Here is a 13,909-nt window from a genome sequence, read left to right as displayed (position 1 = left end):
TGTAACTGCTGGGTTGAGTTTGAAGTACAAAAGGAGAGAATTTGAAAAGATAAGAATGGAAATGGATTTAACCAGAAGCATGATCAGGTTTGCCTTCATGGAGCCCCTAATCCCAACAAATCCCAGTTAACTAGCCCAGGTGTTTAGGATTACCCCCATGCACACAGGGGAAGGGCAACTTAACAAGGTTTACATAGCTTCCAATCTCCACTCTTATCACAAGCCCTCTGCAGGAGCTGGCTGATCCCACTGGAAAATGACCTGCAACCTAAACCCCTGAGCTTAGCATATCTGCCTATTCCTGGAGGACACGGAGCCTGCTGTAGAAATGAGGCCATTGACAGTGCACAAGACACAGAAAGTGGTGGAAACAACACAGAAATAGTTTATTAGTTTATTAGTCTACGTAAGACGGAGCTACATGGTCAGACTTTCAGTGTGAATGAGTCCAGTGTTCAGACTCATTCTGCACTGACATCCATTTGACTTTACTTTAATGTGTGAGAAGCATCTGTATTTAAAACTAGAAAACCTTTAAAGATTTGCACTGAAATCAAAGTTTACCTGTCTGTATGAGGCTGAAAAGATTTGTCACATTTTTTTTCAGTCAACAGTAATGTTTTATTTTCTGTGCATCACATGATCTACTAAGAAAAACAACGTCTGGGACAGTGGTGGCACCTCTCTTGCTGAGTTTCCACAAAGCCACTTAGTGATGCAGGAGCTCCCCGAGCCCAGTATTGATTTATATTATGTGAGAACAATGTGAATTCTCATGAGGAGCAGCCGGGGCCTTTTCTCTTTACTGACTGTCTGCCATGATAAGAGGAAGTGTTTTTCAATAGAGGAGGTATTAATCACAACAAAATATCTGTCTTATCGTCAGGTTTCTTGGTGCCAAGTCTCAGCGGTAATTAATATTCATTATGACAGAAACTCAGAGAATCCCTTTTTTTCATCTTGTTATTAATGTTCCCATCTGGAACATCAGTTCACTTTATCTTTCCAAGGCTGCAAGGTTGCAGACTCTCACACTTGTAGTTTAGAACACACACTTTTCACACAAATTCAAGCACATCTCACACTTTAAACACACATCAGTTCAAAACGGTATTTATGACAGAAATGTTGACAGTGTATCACATCAGCTGAAAGGTTATTATGCAACACTTCTAAATGAACAAAAACTGATCCTAAGAAGAGCAGGCAACTGTCAGCTGAATACAAATCTGGAACCGCTCTGTTCTTGCACTAGTCAAGTCTGTTATCGCCTCAGGCATTTAATTGTATTTGTACAGCAGCTTTAAACACTCTTGGTATATTTACCAGATATCACTATACAATACTGACTAGTAACTCGAGCTTTGAATCACTTAATCTCATGACAGGATAGGACACACTGAGACATGCAAGCTTGAAGTGATCAAATGCTGATGTTACATAACCCCATAATACTAAAAAACAACATTTACTGCACAAATAAAAATAACTGCGTGATGAAGAAAGTCCAGATCAACAGCTACAATGTCCACGTCTGACAAATCATTGCTTTCAGAAGAAAAAAAAAAAAAAACACTCATAAAAACTTACTGAGAATGAGCCAACAGACACATGGACACCAAAAGCTACATGTGCTGGTGTCGTTGGAAATCCAAAATGCTTTTGCCATGGAAATAAACATGTCAGAATCAATACATCCTTTGGTTGAGTCCAGAGGATGTTCCCCTGAATGCTTGAGAAAAAAAAAGCAGCGTGTTCAGTAATGCTACCCTGGTAATTGACTCATGCCCAAGATGAAAAGATTGTGTTTTTCATTGAGAGCTTCTTTCATTCTTTTGTGTTGAGGAATCACAGTTGTTGGGAACAAGTTAAGGCAGCAAAGGATAAAACCGGCGCTTTGAGACAAGGATGAATAAACAAAGTCAAAACAACAAAACCAAAGAAGAAAGAGATGTTGGGCAATGCTTAGATGTTTAAACAGTTTCCTCCAGGGAATGTGTCATTTCAGATATTGCTTCTCTCTTCTACGCATTTAAGCAAATTAGAGCCACAAATAGCTTTCGTCTTGGTTTAAACTCGCTGACATTCTCAGAATATTGAACTCAATGATTCCTGGATGAAACAGAGTCAAACAATTATGCAGCATGCTTTTTCTCCCCTGAAACAGATCAACTTCATGCTCTATTGTACACTCAATAATACAGAAAACTTTGTCTTGTGTAAAACCTCTAAATCCTTAAAAGCATCGTTGTACACTCTTGGCTCAGGGTGGAGGTAAGAGAGTTTCATGACTGGGGGAGTGTATAAATAGAATTTATTATAATTTTATTCACATTGCTGGATAAAACATCCTAATGTCCTCACAGGTGGCTGTTTGGAAAGTTACTCTGAAGAGCCATTAGTTCATTTGGACTTTGCTTTTATTCCAAAGTACTCCCCACATGTAAGTCAGAGCTGCCGGCTAAGGGCTGCTGGCCATGGAGGTGAGACCTTGTCAGAGGTGCTTTTCCTCCCTGATTTATGGGAAGGCCCAGGGATAAGCAGTGTATTTAGCAGGGCTGGCTTGAGGGGGTGTTTGCTAGGAATAAGACTCAGAAGGGAGAGCACGAGTGTGTGGGAGAATTGTAGGGCCGAAGGTGTGTAGTTCAAACACTGGGTAATGTTTACTTTGAGTGTTGAGACCCTTGCTGTTTGCTTTGCCCCAAACCTGCCCCCCCCCCCCCCCCAAAACCCATCACCTTTCCTTCAGATACAGAAATAGACTGAGTGGAGCTGGGACACCCATAAGTGTAGCTTAAGTCATGCTGGCTGCAACCAGCTCCAAAATAATAGTCAAAATTATGGACCATCTGATGCATTCAGTCAGTGAGAGCAATAAAGTATTCAGCTGTGATTTCCAGACTAAATGATTTGGTGCAACGTTTCAACATTTGTGGTTAAGCTGTAGAGACAAAACATTCTTTCTTGACAGAGCCATTTTCAGATGAAATCCTTCATTTTATGACTCCACTGCTGCATACGAGGAAGGGTGCTGAGTTCAGTTCCATAAAAAGGTGTTCCTGGGATCAGTGTTTGTCATACCATGTTTAATTACAAAGGAACAAGTGTAATTATCCATCTTAGCACACGCTTACACTATACTTAGGGTTGCGGTTGAGCAGGATGGGGCTAAGGTTAGGATAATTACTTTAGGTGCAGAGCCGAAACAGTCTGAATGGTTGTACTGTATGAACACAGATCATTTATCAAAAACTTCACAGTGGGCATTTGTTGTACAGGACCTGTAAAACGATATAATGCACACACAAAAATTAAGTTACGTTTCTGTGCAGCTAGGGGACAGGTTTAGAAATGGAGCTCATTCAGTCTGTTACAGCATCATAAAATTAATAAAAGCAGTACATTTATACTAATGTATGCCACCTGTGCATGAAATAAATGCACGTGACACACATTGCATGACTTAGCATTTACAGTACTGGATGTGTAGATGTACAGAGCTATATATAGCACACTATTGTGTTTTTTGGCTTTTAATTCAGAGAAGTGAGAGGAAATAAGAGCCAGGTTGAGGAAAGGACAGGAACCATGGTTGTTTGTTGCAAAATCATCACAGCACACTGAAAATGTTGTGTAGTTTTAAGTTGTGCAGGGTAGACTAGCTAACCTCCAAAAAATGGTTTTGATGAAATGCAGACGTCAACATTAACTCAAAATTTAGCATCTACCCCCCCGTCCATCCCAGATCCCCCTGAGCTAATGAAGGAGCACACTGTTGGCCGTCCAGCAAGTCTCTAAAAAGTTGTGAATAAAAATATCAACTGCTTCCATTCGGGATATTTACACTCATCCTTCACACACTCTTAATGTTTAGGAATCATGACCACTGACTGATCCTGTGCTTTCAGAAACTGTGATCACAACTTCAAAACCCAGGTCCCTCCCTGCTTATGTCCACCAACCATGAAGCCTCAGATATATCTGGGGCCAACGACAAAATGAACAAGAACACGCAGGCTGAGTCTCAGGAGCCGACAACATCATGTTAACCAAGAGACATGAAGTACTATATGTCCCATACCATTACACGCAGTCCAGATCATCTTAACTGGACAAGGTTTTATTTCTATCATTCCTAATTCTTGCCATTATTTTCACTCAGTGCAAAACAATTTTCCGATGGAGCGATAAATGCATTTTCAATTTCCATCTTGATTTTACACAAACCCTGGTGCACAATTTCAGGACTTAAAATAGGCCACTATTTATTATTATCTTGCAGTAGAACCAAATGGAGAAAAAAGCAATGAAAAAGCTGAAACTCTGTCCTGGTAATGCTTTACTTTATTTCATATAATGTTGAATAAATTGGGAAAAAAAATGCACAACACTTGCATCAGCATTACACAAACACTGATTTATAGCAGAATGCCTCTTCATTTCAGCCATTCAATGAACTCAAGCAAACATGTACGAGACCTTTATATCCATTTCTTCGATGTGCTAACACATTCAAGAATCTTTTTTTTACTCTGTGTGTCGACACAAAACATCGGCCGTGATGAGACGAGAAACTGCGAGTGCAAGCGGGCTCACCTCGAATCATTTATAAAACATCTCTCAAGGTAACTTGGGCTCAGACTTTGTGAATAAATAATGGCAATTCTCAGTGATTTTGATCATAGTCTGAGCATCTGGTGCTGTGCCTTTCCTTTAGCATGTGTGGCCTTAATAGACTATGACTCACAGACCTCCGGACCACCTCCAGAAGGAAAACACTTATTACAGTAATTAAGTGAATCATAGAGTAATACTAAGAGAGCGCAAAGGGTGACATGACACTCTAAGTGTCAGAGGTTTAATACATACCACACTGTATAATTGAGCATAACTTGTAACCATTTCCCATTAGAAGTTGAAGTGACAAGAAAATCATTTGTACCTTTCAGGGGATTTTTTCACCCTTCTTGGCATGTGTCCTGCTCTGTTAATAACTTCTTGGCCTCATGCAGCATATTTTATACGCGGGAAGGGTGGCACTTAGTCCAGCTGTATACCTTATATTTATACAACCAGAGCTAACTGACATGACACTCTCCCTTCTGCACACAGCAATTACATTCATTGGTGGTTACTTATGCCAGATACGCTACCAACTATAAAGATGGCAGCATAGCAATTACAGCACAAGTGTGATATTTTTAGTTGTTTCCTGTCAAACGAAGGTATAAAGTGAATGGTTCTCTGTGTAAGTTGTGAAGCGACCATTAGCTACTAAAACGTGGAAATGTGAAGTTCATTCAGTTGGAACAGGCCCGATTTGTAAATGCTGAGAGACAGCAGGATCACTTCTTGCAAACATTTCACATATTCAGACACACGATATGTTTAATTGCCTTTCCATCACTGGTTCTGCATTATTTCAAGTAGCAGAAGTCAGAAAATCGTTCAAGTTTTAACATTACAGGGGCAATAATTTTATTGTCAGTATTTGTTGGAAATTGTACAAAGTGAGCTACAACTGGAGTTAATCAATTATCATAATTTTATGTTATACTTATGATTATACAACTGAATATACTGTGATAGACTTCACAGACTTTATAGATATTTGCTATGAAAAACTAAAAAATATCAATGTGGATTCAAAGTATACCTTACATGAAATGATGTTTGTGTTTTCACATCGTCTTTGTGCAATACCCCTCAGACTTACGATAATATGAAAAGAAATGCAATAAATCTGACATGGTTGTTAGGACAAAAATAAATGTTCAAGCCAAACTGTCTTTTTTCTGCCTCTTCAGTCTGAGACACACACATACTCTTTGATGCAATGCATGTCATCGTCTGTGTTTTTCCCTTTATTATTCATACAATATTGCAGATATGATCCTATTTCATTTTAAACTCAATTTCCCCCAACTACATGCCCTCATTAATACAATTTCAGCGTAAAACAAAAACAATCTGGGAATTACTTTGTTGGAATAAATTGCTTTTTCATTCTTTTCAGCCATTAATTTCCAGGTAATCGAAACTTTCACACACTTGGCCAATAATTCCTAGAAGAACTTGATATAAACTTATGATTAACACTTGCAGTACATGTTAAATACTGCTGTATGTTGGAGGCCTGGTATCAACTTTTGGATTAAATTGCCATTATATGAGGAATAGAAGGATGATTTAACACGTTAATCAACATTATGAGCTATTACACGCTGTGATAAATATATATGTCAAGTTCATCAGAGGTGATTAAATACTGCAGAGGGCTATATGGGTTTTCCCATGCTTCTGTCCATTGAGGAAGTCTCAAATTCATCTGTGAAGTCATCCCTCTTCTAACCAGAATGCATTGGCCAGAACCCACCAAATAAATAACTTTGTTTTTTTTCATCTGGATTCCTTGATGTATTGGGTTGGATTTTTCCATTACTAAGCAGAATAAGAGCATTTCCTTTCACTTCCAGCAGTCTCTAAAGCTGGCGCTCGCCATCAGGAATGTAAACACACAGTCTGTAAACAAGGCTCTCTCTGACCCCCAACCCCCCTCCAACAACGCTGACCACCGCAGACCAGCCTAATGATGTCCCTCCCTGACCCCCCCAAATTCTCAAAGAGAGATGCGGCCTCATTATTCAGCCTTGGGGTCATAGGACAGAGCGGAGAGGAAGGATGGTGTGGAAAGTACAGAGACTGAGATGACAGTCCCACTGATATCTTCTTCTGAATCACACTATCCCCAATCAGCGAGTAATGGAACAGAAAAACAAATGTGGGCTCTGTGGTGGGGGGTTAGAGGATTAATGATCTAAGAGCTGCTGCAGCTGGCTGAGGGAGGCACAGAGGTTCCTCAGCGAGACATCAGTACTGGTGAAGGGGGCTCTAGAGGTAAGTTCAGGCTTTGGGGAGGGGGGGGTCAGAGTGTCATCAACACTGACTAGATCCTCCCCCGAAACCAACAGGGATGTTGTCAGCACAGCGCCGCATCTGCACAGAGAACAAAGGCCACTGACGGGGTGAGAGGGAGAGAGGATGAGATGGGAGCAGCAGGGAGACACACAGGGTTTTCTAATTTTAACCACAACGCCACAGTTGAAAAAAGCATCACAAGCCTCATTTGGAACATATTGTTCAGATTAAAGCTCAATAAATAAACAAGCCCTGAACCTACAGCGCAGATACTCTCTGTACTCCAGAGTGTGAGGGTTCAAACTTCTCCACTGGATGCTGGTGCCGTCTACGATCCTGCTTTCAGACAACTTTAGATGATTTAAGTTATTCTTTTCCCCATCCTCAGCTGCACCCGAAATCTACAGGCTTCACAACCCTGCAACCATTTCAAATGAGGTGACAAATAGTGGTCACAAGGGCCTCGCCGGCTGCTGATGAAGTGATTTTCTGCTCAAGAAGGGGAAAAGGTACCATGACAGACAGATCTCAGCAGCTGATGGGTTTCCCTGGGGAGCGACCGGAAATCTGCAGTGTCGACAGGTTATGGTTGTGTTTTGTTGCAGTGTAATAGTCGCTGAACTTGAAGCGCATACAATATATGCATGAGGCGTTTGATGAGTAAAGTGGAGGAAAACACAGGAACGCTGAACATAAACACAGACCGTTTTCAAACTTGCACTACCAACAAATCTTTTTATTTGTGCTGATATACCACCAAACTAGCACCAAAAAAAAGCTTTATCGAAGTCACTGAAGACTGGAAGAACTCATATTTTCTGCTTTGTGAAAAGTAATTCTCACAAATGTGCAGCTCATTATAAAAATATCTTTTCAAGTTAAGGATTAAATGTACAACCGCATTAATCACTGAGAAAATGCACCCAGAATTCTTAAAGACCTAGAACATATTTCTTCAGGCCAGGATTTTTGACACTCTGCTGCAGAGACAAAAATGTCTTGCTTTTACATTCCAGTGGGCAGGATGAAAGTGAGCAAAAGTCCAGAATAAAGGCTCACTCAACTGCCTTGGGTCACAGCTTGGACTTTACATGTGCCTGTAAACATGGTACTCCCTCTTTATGTCTCTGCAGCCGGCATGCCTTAAAAGTGAATGTTTATATCAAGCAGCAACTTGGTCGCATTAAAGTCAAAGAATTAGAAAATGTAGGCACAATAAACTCTGCCCATTCCCTGCTTTAAAGCCATCTGTACTCATAATGGTGCCTCGTTTTCGGAAGTGAAAGCACTTCTGCCTCCTAAGTGCAATCATTAATATCCAGTCTAAAATCACTCATCGAAGTCTACACAGTCACTTGTCCTCACTACACACCCACAGATCAAAGTCATTTTCATGATTCATACTGCATTACTCTTGGACCGAATTGTTTTCAAGTGTTCTCAGCGCTCAAGTAATGCCAAGATAATAATCTCTCTCCTGCTCTGTAACAACATGTACAGTGGTACTGGAGCACCACTTGTCAGGCAGATTCTTTCTGGGTGTGTGTGCTAAGTGGTAAAGTACGGTGAAGCTGGATTGAGTCGCTCCACCCACGCGTCAGCAAGTGACCAAGGGCAACCCCGAGGCTCAACCTGCCTCAGATCATAATGAGAACACGACTGTCTGACACTGAACGCCTGCTGCAGACGGAGAACGGCAGACAGACAGAAGCTCCACTGTCATCATCACTAGAGTGTCCTTTGATTATGAAAAAAAAAATTCCAAATAATTTACAGGTAGAGTCGATTTCGTATCGGTAATTAAAGGGAATCCGACTCAGTTACCGATCTGAACTGACAATGTCGTAAACCACGAAGTTCCACAGGAACCCGATGAGCACCCAAGTAGTTTTGTCTCCTTGTTGACCTTTATAGATCTTCCATTTGGCAGCTGTTAAAAATTACTTTGCCAAAACCAAGTGCTGACCGATAAATCACATTTTCATCGTCCTTGCAACATGATCATGAGTGACAAACACATCCCAAAAATCTGCCTGAAATGCAGCGAGTACGAAAAATCCTTTTATTTACACACAGCAGAAGTCCATTTCTCAGAGGTTTGTGTGTGTGACTCCTGACAAAACATCCAAACACCACAGAGAACGGACAGAAGCCAAAACTCATTACGTGGCTAAGGATATGATGATGATTTAGTATATTATTTCAGTTGTTTTTCAGCATTTTTTGTTTTTTTGTTTTTAATTCAAGAGATGTTGGTTGGGTTTAGAAGAAAGGGCAATCAAAGCTGAATTCCTTCTAGTTAAAAGGTCTGATTTAATCTGCGTGCAATTCATCCAGTAATGTATTTATCCAGAAATTAAACTATTCACTTCAATGCTAGAGGACAGAGGGCTTGTAGCTAATTCATATTGTCATCACGTTATTACAGACTGCAGATTTTCCTTGTATTGTGCAGACCTATTTGGTATTTTATTCTTTTCTTGCTTGAACTTTGCAGACTGGAAAAAGGGAATATTACTCTGAACCAAACTAGCAGTGTCTCTGAGTCATAGGGCATCTAGATGGTAACAGAAGTAGTACTGTCTACATGTTGACCTGTGTACATCTTCTGTTTGGCAGCTGTTAAAAATGACTTTGACAAAAACTGTGCGCCACGACTAGGGCTGAACGATATGGACAAAATTTCATATCTCAATATTCATGCTAGATATCTCGATATCAATACGGCACGATATGACTACGGGTTCGGTGAAAACCAAGCATTTTTCAGAAAAATACAAACATCATAATACAAAAGAATGTGGAAAGCGCAGTTTTATTTATAAGAACTCACTGCCAGTCATCAGCATAAGGTTTGTGGTTGGCTGGCCTTAGCAGTGCATTCAAGGGCAATCATAAATATGAAATTTGACTTCCAGAGCTGTACATGGGGGAAATCAATATCATTTATATCGTTGCTTTTTCGATATTAATATCTTGAATGTTCATATCTAGATATAGATACGATAACAATATATCTTTCAGCCCTATCCACTACCTCAACAGAAATAAAAAAATGTTTTAAAAACAGGGGCTGTTGCATCTGCTTGTTTTAAGACATATCCAGTCTCTGAGGGGGTAAGTGTAACAACTTAACAAATACCACTGCAGATGCCTGTCAGGACTCGGGGGCAAAGTAGAAACCACACAGCCTGAGAAATGAGGAGAGTGAAGGTGATGAAAGAGCAATGCCAAAGTGGTGTCAAAATGTTAAAGTGAGATGACTGGCCATGTTCAGACGAGATAGTGCCACAGCCATGGTCATTTTTTTCCCTCTCTTTTCTTTTCTACTTAACACAGACTGCCTGGAGGAGTTCACTGCCAGAGGTAGAAGCAGAAATAAAAGCCCTGCTTAAATACCTCTTTTATGTGGTGCCACATACAGTTTCACAGAACTGTCCAAATTACTGCAAACACATCTCATGCACTTTGGCCCAGTTACATGTAGGCACAAAAACACACTTAAGCACAAACACACATAGACCTGCTGAGTACGGCCTTCTATCAATTAACCAAAGTAGGCTGGACGGTAGTGGAGAACGCACTGAAGAGGACGGAAAGAGTTCCACATCTTTTTGTCGCGAAAAAATATAAATAGCGCATTGGCTGACAGCGAGGCTTCTGACACAGTAATGCAGTCTTTGCTTATGGCTGACATAGAAAAAGCACAGCTACTTCATTAAGTGCATAGGAAAGGAAGCGAGAACAAAGCAAACAAAGCAAGAGTTGGGTGAAAAAGGAAAGGAGTGAATGAGCGTTGGGGGTGGGAGGGGGAACTCTCTTCTCTTCCATCTCGTTCATAGTAGCGTCTGGGGTAGCATCTCTAGGTAAGCCTCCCCGTCACTTGGGCCTCAGATTGCCAAAGCTCCTCGGTTCCCACAGTGTGTCCCGGCCTGGATCTGGCTTTCCTGCCTGCTCGTGCAACTCTGCGTCTTTAGACCCCCAGGCCTCCGGAGCAGAGGTTACACCAACACAGCCAGCCACAGCAGCATGTCAGCCCCACACCAACCGTTGCCTTGGTGCCGCTGCATTAGCAGAGAGCTCCTGAGTCTGTTCGAGGGAAAGTGATTTGCCATGACGTCTATGGCTCCTTCTTTCCTTGCCTTCTCTTTTCCATGCTTGTTGCTGCTCACTCACTAAGAAACGTCTCCCTCACTGTCTGTCTGTCTGTGCTCTCTTAATCTCTCCCCTTTCCCCAGTCTCATTTTTCCCTTCTTTGTCATTCTCTCTACCACATCCTCAAATCCTCCCTCATTCCACTGCTCTTACACTTTTTTTTTTTTTTTTCATGGAGTAATGACTGATGCCTGAAACACAGCGCCATGATTAGACTGACATTGATGAAAGACAAAGACTCTTGTCGGCAACATCTGCCTTGAATAAATATTGAGCTGACAAACTCCTTTTTTTTGTCATTGCTCCTCTCACTGTTCTTCTCTTTGTCAAAACTGTTCCCACCGTAAGAGCCTGTCAGTGCCACCGGCGCCAAACAAAATACTTATTCTTGACTCAGTTCAAAATATGCTCACAAATAATTTTATGGCCGAACACAGCTAAACATGTCACTGTAGAGCCGCTCGCTTTGCACTGATAAACAGGAACTGGAGGAGAAACCTATCAAGTGGTCGTCCATGGAGTTTCGCTTCATGACCAACAAACAGGTGCATGCTATTAAGAGCAGACACTCATACAGCGGCATTCCACACTACAAGGAAGTGTGTAATCGATGTTGTGGAAAATAAAGTGAGAAAAAAGTAGTTCTAATTGCAAAATGTAAATATTGAGTTTTCCCACAAGTGGGGGCAGACCACCCAGGATGCAAAATAGTCACCCACCCCCTTTCTCTTTTTGCCTTGTCGACCGCCCGAGAGATGTCTTTTTGTGTGCGAAACATCACCAACCACAATCAACACTCACACAGAAACCATGATGTGTCTTTGCATGCAAATACTTCTGGCAGCCCCGGGTTGGCATGTGTATAGTGGGACAATTAAGTGATGAAAACCTGCAGGAGAAGGCTGAGCGAATCAGAAAATGAGTGTCTAACACTGTGTCTTTCTTGTTCCTGTAAAAGTGCCACAGTTTTGATTCAGGCTGCCCTTGTCTGGTCTGAATAATTTCTCACATGAGAGTAAGAGGGCAGCCGGCTGGGCAGGACCATACTGTGGCTGCAGTGTCTGACAGTCAGAGACTCCTCCATGTGTGTGTTGCACGCCGGTGTCAAATACTTGTCTGAACTGTGACAAATACCTTCTGCTAGTCTCAGTACAATTACTTGCTGGATTAGCTATGAAACATAACTGTTCACACTGCTGATGCTGTTTGAAGATCAGAGACGGTGGCTCTTTCTGACAACAGCAAACCCAAAGAAAGTAAATTTACTTTTTAAATGTATTTTTCTTTTCTTTCTTCTAAAGTAAGTGTGAATTTAAGCAGATAAACACACTGACAGAGAAAAGCAATTAAGCAATTGGTAGTGAATCAACAAAAAAAAAAAACTCAATGTGAGAATGACAAATGCTTTGATGTCAATAATACTTCACTTCTAAACTCTGCAATGTAAAAAATAAATAAATACTTTGTTTTAAACACACATCAATTAAAGTTCCACTTATTTTGAAAGTTGATATTAATTTTACGAGCAGCTGGGTGTGATAATAACCAGCTTTCCATGAAGATCTACTAAATACATGTGGCTTTGGCTTGAGGGGCTTTCATTGTGCGCACAGGAATAACGCACAGAATAAATACATCCACAACCATCAGATCACGGCATGGCAACAGAAACATAAGGCTATTTTGATGTGAAAACTTACCTTGAGTGGTTCTACTTCCTGAAGCTGACTGTTGGACAAAGGCGACCAGGCACAGACCTACAAATCCCAGGCTTGCGCGTATCAAAACGTGCACATACATGTTAACTTTCACTGTAGTTAAACACTTCTACTTAAAAAAAAAAAATGTAAAAATTGAAAAAAAAAAAAAAAAATCTGCGATGCGCAAAAGCACATATAAGGGTGTGTGGTATAAAGGTCTCTTGTTATTCCCCCTGTGCACCCGCTGACAGGATATTGTGCGATCCTTGTTCCTCTTTACGCCTGCTTATTTGAGTTTCAAGTGATCGGGATTGAGGGTAGCCCGACAAAGCGGAGCGGAGGAAGGCTTTACTGTTATCATGTTTCGAGCCAGACCGATGTCAATTTAAGAAAGAGAGAGAGAGAGAGAGAGAGAGAGAGAGAGAGCGCAGGAGAGAGAGAGGGAGGAAAAGAGAGAGAGGGAGAGATGGAGTAGAGCGACGGGGTCTGAAGGGGGAGGAGAGAAGAAGGAGAAGAAGAAGGAGAAGAAGCGTCCGCGTTGCGCACCGGACTCCTCTGCTCCTGCTCCTCTTGTACCCACTCCCACTGTGTCCCCGTCGGTTCTGCAGGGTTTTACGCACAGATGCTGGTTGGACCGAAGATGGACCCAGGTTATCATGTGCGGTTGGGGTCGCAACCATGTGATCACCTGGTCTGTGCCACCTGCGTAAAAACCGGTTTCCAAATTCTGGAAAACCAATGGCACCATAACATTAACCCTTTCATGCATGAATTATGAGAACCTTAATGGGTCAAAACACACTCATGTCCCATCAGAGAGTGAACTTTAATTGATTATTTCAATATAAAGTAGCTCCTTGTTTTGGATGATCCCTTATGGTCCAATTAAAGCAAAAAGGAATTTAAAAGTAAAAATGTGGGTCACATTGTCTCTAAAATGTCCCATCAGAGAGATTTTGATTACCTAATCAAGTTATTTTTCCTGAGTGTTTTTATTCCTCTTTAGGCATGAAAAAAACAATGCGATTGATTTTTTTTTTTTTTTTTTTTTTTTTTTTTTTTTTTTTTTATGAATCTATTTTTCATGGAGTTGCAAAAATATCCACTCAGCTGGACATCGTGCATTTAATTTTTGA

At 41.1% G+C, this 13,909-nt stretch overlaps 1 protein-coding gene across 3 annotated transcripts in view; it reads right to left on the bottom strand.

The window, feature by feature from the left end:
* scube3 (signal peptide, CUB domain, EGF-like 3) overlaps positions 1–13,243 on the bottom strand; it is an 82,304-nt gene extending 69,061 nt beyond the window's left edge. For 2 of the 3 annotated variants that reach the window (XM_030139238.1, XM_030139239.1), the window contains exon 1: positions 12,774–13,242. In XM_030139238.1, coding sequence (XP_029995098.1) covers positions 12,774–12,873 — 100 coding nt within the window. In that variant the 5' untranslated portion in view covers positions 12,874–13,242. Of the gene's footprint in view, positions 1–12,773 lie in introns of all 3 variants that reach the window. The other variant, XM_030139237.1, reaches the window with a different exon arrangement.
* Between the last annotated feature and the right edge of the window lie 666 nt (positions 13,244–13,909).

The sequence above is a fragment of the Sphaeramia orbicularis genome, chromosome 7 (genome assembly GCF_902148855.1).
Source record: "Sphaeramia orbicularis chromosome 7, fSphaOr1.1, whole genome shotgun sequence".
NCBI lineage: Eukaryota > Metazoa > Chordata > Actinopteri > Kurtiformes > Apogonidae > Sphaeramia > Sphaeramia orbicularis.
Note: the sequence above shows the minus strand (reverse complement) of the source record. Positions and strands in the feature narration are given on the sequence as shown.